This window comes from Vombatus ursinus, unplaced genomic scaffold, assembly GCF_900497805.2.
Source record: "Vombatus ursinus unplaced genomic scaffold, bare-nosed wombat genome assembly UNPS02014900.1, whole genome shotgun sequence".
In the NCBI taxonomy this organism is placed as follows: Eukaryota; Metazoa; Chordata; class Mammalia; order Diprotodontia; family Vombatidae; genus Vombatus; species Vombatus ursinus.
The window spans coordinates 1,230,297-1,240,112 of NW_020954678.1; the positions used below are offsets into that span (position 1 = coordinate 1,230,297).

At 45.8% G+C, this 9,816-nt stretch overlaps 1 protein-coding gene across 1 annotated transcript; it reads right to left on the minus strand.

Moving 5' to 3' along the window:
- Positions 1 to 1,624: 1,624 nt before the first annotated feature.
- LOC114028897 (immunoglobulin alpha-2 heavy chain-like) lies at positions 1,625 to 5,722 on the minus strand. Its single transcript, XM_027843219.1, has 5 exons — positions 5,629 to 5,722; positions 3,777 to 4,136; positions 3,024 to 3,347; positions 2,483 to 2,524; positions 1,625 to 1,894 (listed from the first exon to the last, which is right to left on the minus strand). The coding sequence occupies exons 1-5, from the start codon at positions 5,666 to 5,668 to the stop codon at positions 1,710 to 1,712; spliced, it is 951 nt and encodes a 316-aa protein (XP_027699020.1). The 5' UTR covers positions 5,669 to 5,722; the 3' UTR covers positions 1,625 to 1,709.
- Between the last annotated feature and the right edge of the window lie 4,094 nt (positions 5,723 to 9,816).

Genomic DNA, 9,816 nt, shown 5'->3' on the forward strand with positions numbered 1-9,816 from the left:
TGTGTCTAAGCACTTTACAAATGCGATCTCATTTGATCCATTGTATGGCTCCTCCAAGATGGAGACCCTGGTCGCCTTTATGGGAGCCAGCTATGCTGAGTGAATCCAATGTGACCTGTAGTCACTACTACTAAAAGAACACAATACCTAGGACCTGAGGTTTTCCACAGACCTCTCAATCAGAGCTAAAAACTGCCCTACGATTTTTGGGACACTTTTTATGAACATCTCCTCTGATCAAACGTAAACTTCTCGAGGCCTGAGAATGCTTCATGTGACTTTGTATGCCGAGCACCACCTAGCTCAGTCCCTACCCCCCATAAACTGCTCAGTTCTGGAAAAAAGCATAAACCAAGCCTAACTAGACTATCTCAAGTGCCATCTGCCCTCTTTGGCTTGGGTTTATATTTCTCAAAGTAAAAGCCTTTTAGTCCCAATTGCAGCTATTGGCGTTGCCTGAATACCTGAGGACTGTAATACTTCCATGATACCTTTAATGTCCATCCTACTGGAGGGAAGAAGCATTTGGGGGAAAGGGAAGGGAACAAGCATTTATTAAGCGTCTACTGTATGCCTGGCCCTGTGCCAAGTGCTTTACAAATATGATCTCATTTGACTTGTAGACCAAGGGTCATGCGCCCTCTTCTCAGGGATGGAACAGCAGTGGGCCAGCATCCTGTCTAGCCTACTTCATAGCTCTTCTGTTTGTACAGGGCTTGTGGTTAACAAAGCACTTTGATATACCATGGACTCATTTGGTCTTTAAAACAACCCTGTAAGTTAATTAGGACAGGTAGAGTGTTGGATTTTAAATCAGGAGGACTCTATTTCAAATCCTGCCTCCAACATTTGCTAGCTGTGTGACCTTGGGCAAGTCAACCTCTGTTTGCCTCAGTTTCCTCATCTGGAAAATGGGGGTCATAATATCACCTACCTTTCAGGGTTGTTGTAAGGATCAAATGAAATCATATATGTAAAACACCTTGCAAACTTTAAAAGCATTTTACAAATACTAGCTATTATTATCATCAAAGAAATTAAGTGACTTGCCCACAGTCAGGGATGATAAGTAACCATTAAACTCAGGTAATACCAATAAAAATAACTTTTGTATAGTATTACTATGTACCAGGCACTGTGCTAAGCACTTTCCAAATATTATCTTATTTGATCCTAACAGCAATCCTGGGAGGTAGGTACTATTGCTAGCTCCATTTTATAGATAAGGAAACTGAGGCATGCAGAGATTAAGTGACTTGCCCCAGAATCATACAGCTAGTAAGTATCTGAGACTGGATTTGAACTCCTGGCACTTTATTTACATAGGGGCAGAGTCCAAGACCTCATGGACATAGAATAAGTCTAGAAACTTTGTTCTAGAGTTTTTGCAGTAGCCTGGGCCAATCAGTTCTCTTAGGGGTCAGATATCCAACCTAGGAAGTCCCAAGTCTGTTTGTCCTCTGGGTCTTACAAATGTTAAGCCTGCTGTCTGGAGCTCAGGCTGAGGCCCTGTATGCCTGGTCCTTCCATTACTTGTTTTCCCACCTCCCTCCACCTTGTACCCACAGCACAACATTTTTTTTAAATTGCATTTATTTACAAAGTTTTTTTTGAGACTGAAAGAGAGAGTAGAGGGATTGGATGCAGAGAGGATAGGCGAAGGTAGGTCTGGGAGAAAGGACGACATAAAGCTGACAGAAGGTGGGCCTTCAGCTTGAAGGGGTCTGGAACCTCGGCCCTCCCTTGGGCCTCCGCTGAGTGTGGGAACCGGCACGGAGAGCAGGGGATCGGCGGGTTGCCAACAGACCAGCCAGAAGTAGTGCGTAGAGCTTAGCTCCTCCTAGCATCCCCAGGTAGCAATACAGAGCAAAAGTGAGGGTCCACTCCAGCTGGGCTGTTGGGGAGAGAGTCACAGAATCAAAGACAGAGGCCACAGGACTCCCCCACCCCACCTTAGGGATCAGATAACTCTTAGCACCCCGGGAGGAAAGAGGTGAAAAGGAAGGGTCTGATGGAGTAACATACCTCTGACAAGTTTGGGGTACTTGTCACTTTTCCAAGGACTTTCTTATCTTAATAGTAGTCTCTAGCTCACATGGTTATTGCAAGGATCAAATGAGATATTTGTAAAACATTTAGCACAGTGCCTGCACATAGTCAACGTTATATAAATGTTAGCTGCTATTATTATTATCAGGTATTATCTCATTTCCCCTTCACAATAACCTTGTAAGAAGAGCAGAGAAGTGACATTATCCCTTTTTTATAGATGGGAAAACTGAGGCCTAGAGAGGTGAGTGACCTGCCCAAGGTCATACAAGTATTTAAGGGAAAAAACTGAGACCAGAACCCTGTACTCCTCACTGTCACTTAGGAAAGACTTTGAGGTGTGAATGGTCATGAGATGACAGAAAGTTCAAAGTGAGAAAGTCCTGGCTTCACAGACTGGGAGGTCAGAGGTGACTGGCTGGGGAGACCATACCTAGTATATTCTGGTCATTTTCCTGACCCCCATTCCAGGGCTCTGGAAGAGAAGTGGGAAGAACAGTCCTGTTAATAGATGAGTACACTGTACGCTGTACACTCTCTTATCTCCCCGCCCTCTCTCACTTCTTTGGTGATTCTGCAGTCTTTGTCTCAAAAAGAAATTAAATGCTTATTCATCATCATAAAATATAAGCTCAATGAGGGCAGGAACTGTTGGTTTTGTTTTGGTTCTTCAGCCCCTGCCTACCATAGTGCCTTACACATAGTAGGTGCTTAATAAAGGTCTGTTCTGTTAAACTGAATGACTTTTGACCCTCTGGTAGACCAGGGATTCATTTGCAAGGTTAACTAAGGGAGGACCCTAAGTTGGGGCAGCTCTTTCCCTCTGACTCAGCAGAAAGGTTGGGCCTTTCCCAGGAAGTTGTTGGTACCAAGATAGGGCATGGGCACTAGCAGGGCTACCCAGCAGCTGGCAGAGGATCTGTGGGTTTCTCTGTGAGTTTGGTGAGAGGAAGGATGACCAGGGAGTACAATACCTGCATCCCAGAAACACTTAGCCTGCTTCTTGGAAGGAGGCAGCCTCAGTGTGGCAACTGAGGTCCCGCTCTCGTGGTCGGCCTTGCAGACGACAGTGCCTCCCAGGGTCCTGTTGGACAGATGCAGTGTGCTGACCACAGTGTCACCCATGTCCTCCATCAGGCTCTCCTCAGCTCCCCCCTTGTGGAGCTGGCTCTCCACAGCCCAGGAGAGCCTCAGCGGGGCAGGCTGGTGCCCCATGGCCACACACAGTATGGGAGATCCAGGGCCTGAAGTTAGCAGGGTCAGCTGAGGAGGATGAGGAACCAGAGGCAACCTCTCAGCTGCAGAGTAGACAGAGAAGAGGAAGAAATCACCATGGAAACGAGATCTCCGAGCCTCTCCTGGTGCCCCGACCCGGGTGCCTAACTCACTCCCTTTACCTCCTGGGCCCTCTCCATCCCCAGTGTTGTAGCTACTCCATCTTCCCAACCCTGCGCTCCTCCCCAGGATGGACCTCTCTCCAGCACTTCTACTCCCCATCATCCCTGACTCCTCACCTGGCCCTTCCCAACTCCCCCATCTTCCCTCAAATTTGTTTCACTTTCCCCCCAGCCCTCTATCAACACATACTTGAGCGCCTACTTCCTTTGAGACATTATAACCAGCCCCCTGAATCTTTTCCCCAAGGTTTCTCAGCCCCCAAGCTCTCATCTACGTGTTTTCTTTCCACAATCTGTCGCTCTTTAAAACTGCCTAACCTAGGGTCTTACCATGATAGAGGAACCAAGTGCCTTCTCCAAAGATGTACTGGCCGGCATACCACAGAGCACAATAGTAAATGCCCACATCTCCAGGGCCGGCGTTGCCCACAGTGAGGCGGACGCTGTTCTTTTCAAGGTCTAGCTCAGCCAGGAAGCGTGGGGTCACACCAGAACCGTAGGTTGGGGCAGCTCCTTCCCTCTGACTCAGCAGAAAGGTCGGGCTTTTCCCAGGAAGTTGTTGGTACCAGGATAGGACGTGGGCTCTAGCAGGGCTACCCAGCACCTGGCAGAGAATCTGTGGGTTTCCCTGTCCGTTGTCCACAGAGGGTTGGGGCTGGAACAAGGAAGGTGGAGGAGTAGCCTGGAAAGCTAAGAGAGACAAAGAATACCGAGGCTGGGGGCCCAGGGGAAATATCACCCACAGGCATCTCCCCAGCCCCTACTGTGTGCACAGCTTGATGCCAACGGTCCAGGGGATTGCAAAAGAATCATTAATATCAATTGGCTTTTGATCTCCCCTCATTTTCTTTGACTTCTCTGCACTGTTTAACCCAATTATCTTGTTCTTCCTTGTGTTTAGCTTCCATGACATTGAACTATCCTTTTTTTCTTCCGCCTTTCCTCCTCATCCTCCTCTTGGCTTCTGTGCCTAGTCTTCTCCCAGCACTGGATGCCCTCCCCCCAAATCTGAGTCCTTACTCCTCTTCCCTTTGTTCCATAGCCTTGATCATCTGATGTACTAACAGCTTCAACAATCACCTCTTTGCTGATACAATAATAGCTAGTATTTATATGGTGCTTTAAGGTTTTTGAGACTCATTTGAGCCTCACAACAACCCTGGAAGGTAGGTTTTATTATTTCCCCCATTTTTCACATAGGGAAACTGAGGCAAACAGTGACTTGCCCAGGGTCACCCAGCTAGTTAGTATCTGAGACCGGATTTGAACTCAGATCTTCCTGACTCCAGGCATAACACTCTATCCACTATACTACCTCAAACTCAAACACAAATTCAAAATTGGGGTTGAACAGGAGTTTAAAGGAATTTTCCAACCCAAAATCCTTATCCCAAAATGTTGACTTCTTGCTGAACATTTCCACTACCCCATGAAACTTGGCATGTCCAAAGTCAAACTCAACATAGGCTGCCCCTCCAAGCACCACCATTTTCCTATTCTCCCAGGCTAGACTCCTTCCTCTTTTTCATTCCCCATATCCATGGAGTTGAATTCCATCCCCCTATTAATTCAGCCTGCACTACTCTCCTGAATTTTTATTGTCGGTACCATTCACTTTAACCCTTAATAGGGTGCTAACTGTTCCCCTCCAAGGACCTAAGCATCTTACCCCCTAGTTCCAGATCACCCCCACCCCCCCCAAAAAACACAAAAAACCATAGCCATTTCCTGTTCAATGTAGCATTGGTCAGGTTGGAGACCCTGGGGAGGGGAGGGCAGTAGGGGGAGGGGGAATAGAAGGGTCTCTTATTTCTGTGGTAGAAAAATGGGGATCCCTATGCTGTGCCTTAAAATTCCAACCCCATCCATCATGAAAATCTCTGGACTTTCTGTTACGATCATAGAGCTGGAAAGGGGGACCTTAGGGTCATTTAGTCCAAATATTTTACATACTAAAAACAACAAATGTCTCCAAGAAGTGAGTTTCCCAAAGCCACCCAGGTGGTAAGTTGTCCCTAGTTGAAAGAGGCCCCTTCTTTCATGGGACGCCCCGCCGCCCCAGGAATTGGCCTTTATTTAAGAGCTGTTACTCTTGGCCCAGTTGCCCCATCCGTCCTCACCCCGCCAAAAAAACCAAATCAACAGGAATGGGAGGAAGAGTATGAAAGGCAAAGGGGCTCACCATGGAGGGAAGACAGCAGCAGGCCGAGAAGGAGAGTCATTGCGGACTATTCACAACTTCTTTTAACTGCCTCTTTCTGTCTTCTGTTGCGCAGCGGGTTGTGGGGGGGGGGGGGGGGGGAGCAATGATAGTCACTTCCTGCTCTTGGTGAGTGGGGAGTGGAGAATGGGGTACAAGTGCATCTGACTCTTGGGGCTCACCTACACATCCAGGCCCTACAGCACTGGGAGAGGAGGAGCTAGGGTTCAGTTAGATCAGACGGCAGGGAGAGCCCTTGAACGGGGAAAGGGAAGTCCCTAACCACCCCCCATGGAAACCCCCTGATCTGGGGTTTTGAGGGGGATAAGACATTGAGGTTCTGGGTTGAAATCTCCCAAGTCTGAGGCCAAGGATGGGGTAATTTGTTGATTTTGAGGTTAAGCTCTAGGAGCAAAGAAGAAAAGGGATGAATGGGCCCTAGAGCTGGTATTAAGACCCTACAGCAGGAGGGGATGTTGAAGGAGGCAGTATGGTCCAGTGGAGAGAGCCCTAGCTTCGGAATCAGAGGTCCAGACTTCAAATCCCACCTGTGGTGCTTATTAGCAAGGTGACCGTGGCCAAGTTGCTTAACCTACTACCGGGACCTCAGTTTCCTCATCTGTAGAAATGAGATTGGACTAGATCAGAGTGGGGAACCTGCAACCTCAAGGCCACATGTGGCCCTCTAAGTCCTCCAGAACAGCCTTTTGACTGAACCCAAACTTCACAGAACAAATCCCCTTAATGAAAGAATTTGTTCTGTAAAACTTGGACTCAGCCAAAAGGACACACCCAAGGACCTAAAATACCATAGGTTCCCCACCCCTGGATGAGATGGTCCTTGAAGTCTCTCAGTTCTAGAGTTAGAATCTTTCCCAAGCATCTCTGGCTTCATTCCAAAGGCAATGCTTACCCCTTTTCCTCCATCTCTTACTCTATCATTATTGAACTCACTAGCCAACTTGGCAGATGGGTAAAGAGTAATGAAGCTCCCTCACTCCTGACCGACCAGAGGGTCCCCATCCTCACCCCCAAAGCTTTATTTTACCCATATCCTGGGCTGTGTGTTTTTGTAGGTATGGGCCAAGCTTCAGCCAGCGCGCGCGCACACACACACACACACACACATATCACTAGAGTCACTAAACTTTAGGATATCCTCAGACTGGAGAGAATGTGTGAGTGTCCTTCAGGGGCATCATCGCACCTAGAAGGAATGGGGAGCTTTGCATGCTGGTCACAGGGAAGGCAGGGTCCCTCTCTGGGGTTCTCTCCAAAACCTTATGTTCCATAACCCTTCCCAGATGGCTTTCTCAGGGGGCATTTCTCTTTTGCAAGGAAAAATGGGAAGGAGGCTCAGGTCCAAGGAATGTGGTTGCTCTTTTAGGCAACTGCACCATCAGTCCCAGGCATGATATGATTGGGGATGCCAACATCTGAAAGGAAAAAGACCAGCTGTTACTCATCACTAGCTCCTACATAATCAGCCCTGAGCATTGTGCCCAATATCCTGGCACGGAGAAACTTAGCCAGTCCACAGCCTTTTTAAAAATTATTTTTGTATTATGAACTTAACAATCATCAGTAAGTACAAATAATCCAATTTAAAAGAACAAAAAAAGAGGATTATATATGAACCTGCGAGTTTCAGTTATGTAGTCTGTTTTTCAAAGTATATATTGAGCTGGGCATGATATCAGGCCCCTGTAATCCCAGCAAGGGATTGAGCTTGGAAGTTCTGAGCTTTTGGGGGCTCAGTCAATCAGGCATCTACACGAAGTCTGGCATCAATATGGTGAGCTCCTAGGAACTGGGAACCACCAGGTTTCCCAAGGATGGGTGAAAAAGCCCAAGTTGGAAATGGAGAAGGCCAAAGCTCCTGGGCCAATTGGAATAGGAATGAGCTTGTGAGTATACCCCTTGGACTGGCCTGGGCAAGATAGGAAAACCCAGTCTTAAAAACAATAAATAAACAAAGCATATATTATTTAAACAAGGTGGTAACAAAATTACTCTGTCTCCTTCCTAACTTCTTTTTGCCTTCTATTTATTTTTAAATGTTTTACTGATCCTCTTCTCTCTCTCTCTCTCTCTCAAATGCAAGTGGTTGCCAAGGCCTGTCTATCTCACCTTTGCACATCTCTTGAATACGCCTCCTTCTCTCTTCTGACACTACCCCCACTCTGGTGCAGACCTTCATCACCTCATGCCTGGACTATTGCAATAGCAGCTGGACGGTCTGCCTGCCTCACATCTCTCCCTACTCACCTCCCCCACTTCCTGAGACAGTAAGCAATTTGTTATAGTTTATACATATTCAATCTTGTAAAACATATTACCATATTTGTTATGTTGTGAAAGAAGACACAGGCCCAAAGTGGGGGGGGGAACCTCAAAAATAAATACGGAAAGTGAAAAATAGTATGATCTGCATTCCTACTCTGTCAGTTCTTTCTCTGGAGGTGGATAGCATTTTTCATGATGAGTCCTTTGAAGTTGTCTTGGATGATCGTATTGCTGAAAATAGCTAAGTCATTCACAGTTGATCATCATATAATATTGCTGTTACTGTGTACAATGTTCTTCTCACTTCACTTTGCTTTAGCTCATATAAATCTTTCTGGGTTTTTCTGAAATCTGCCTTTCTTATAGCACAATAGAATTCCATTGCAATTATATGCCACAACTTGTTCAGCCATTCCCCCACTGATGGGCATCCCCTCCGTTTCCAATTCTTTGCCACTTTTGTGTAGTTTTCATTTATACTTTCTTAACATGTAGTACTGATGGTTTTTGTTTGGTCATGGTTTCTAGGGAGTCTGATGATTCTTAAATTCTATCTCCTCAATCTGTATTTCAGTTGCTTGTTTTTTTATAATACCTACTGTATATTTTTTCAATATTTTATCTTTTTCCAAATATTTCTGATCGTCTCATGGAGTCTTTGATTCATTGGCATTGCTCCATTATATTTTTATGGACTCTTACTTTGATAAGGTTTTCAGTCTTCTGTTCTAATCTGTTCTTCCAACTTTTTTTTTTCCTTCAGAGCCCTTGTTTCAGTTCTAATTTTATTTTTAATATCTTGCTTTGAAATGAAGCATTTAACTATTCTTGTAGTTCTTATGGCCAAGCCACTTTTTCCTCTGTGGCTCTATTAATATTTGTTGTAAGATGCCCTTTCTGGGTTTCCCTATGTGGCTTCTCTTTATCCATGGTGTTCAGGTTTGCTTTTGTTTTCTTTCCCTTTTCCTGAGTTCTCAGGCTTCTGGTTCATTTACCACCTTTACGGGCAGCTCCTCTCATTCAACCTCTCTCCTAGCCACTGTGGCCTTCTGACCATTTTTTTTCTTTCCATTTCTAGATTGAATGGAGGTTCTTATTTCTTGGTTTTTTTTTTTCTTTGGTTGTTCGTTTGTTTATTCTTGTTTCATCTGGGGTCTTCTTTAGACCTTTGCTGGAACGTGTGTAGGAGAACTGGATCTCTATACATCCCTTCATGCTGTCATCTTAACAGGAAGTATGGGATGAATGTTTAATCTCCATGGCGTGGTATTATGGGGCAAAGGCCAGGGTTGTTGGGCCTTTACCACTTGACTGCTCTCCAGGACTAAATGGGAGTAGTCCATGGAAGGTGAGGGTAGGGGGAAAAGCAAAGGAAGAGGAAAAGACCATGCTGGGTCTTTGGATGATCAAATGTTGGCTCCTCCAGGTTGGGGTTGGGAGTCAGGAAGAAGGTGTCTCCTCATTGGTGGGGGCAAGCATGAGAGGGAGAAGCAGGAAGAAAGTCTAAGCTCTTGGGACTAAATCCTTACTGGGGTCAACTCTTTACCACATCTGGGTGGTTCAGGGCCCGTACGTTCTTTTACCTCTCTTTACTGGCGACATTTTGTTTTCAATGCATGTGTCTCACTGGTAGGAAAAGCATACTCCATATGTATATGAAGTCTTGTTTTTTTTTTTTCCTTTTCACTTGATTTGCTATGTTGTTTGTTTTCAAGGCCTTGGTCTAATTGCCCTCTGGTTTGCTAGCAAAAGTAAATACGTTGGTGCCAATTTGTGAGCTATGATTTTGAATGTGTTCTGATCTACAGAGTCCTTCAAATATATGGTGGCTTTTCTGAGGCCCTACATGTCGGGAAGGGGACCTCAAGCATTTCACAGAACGCA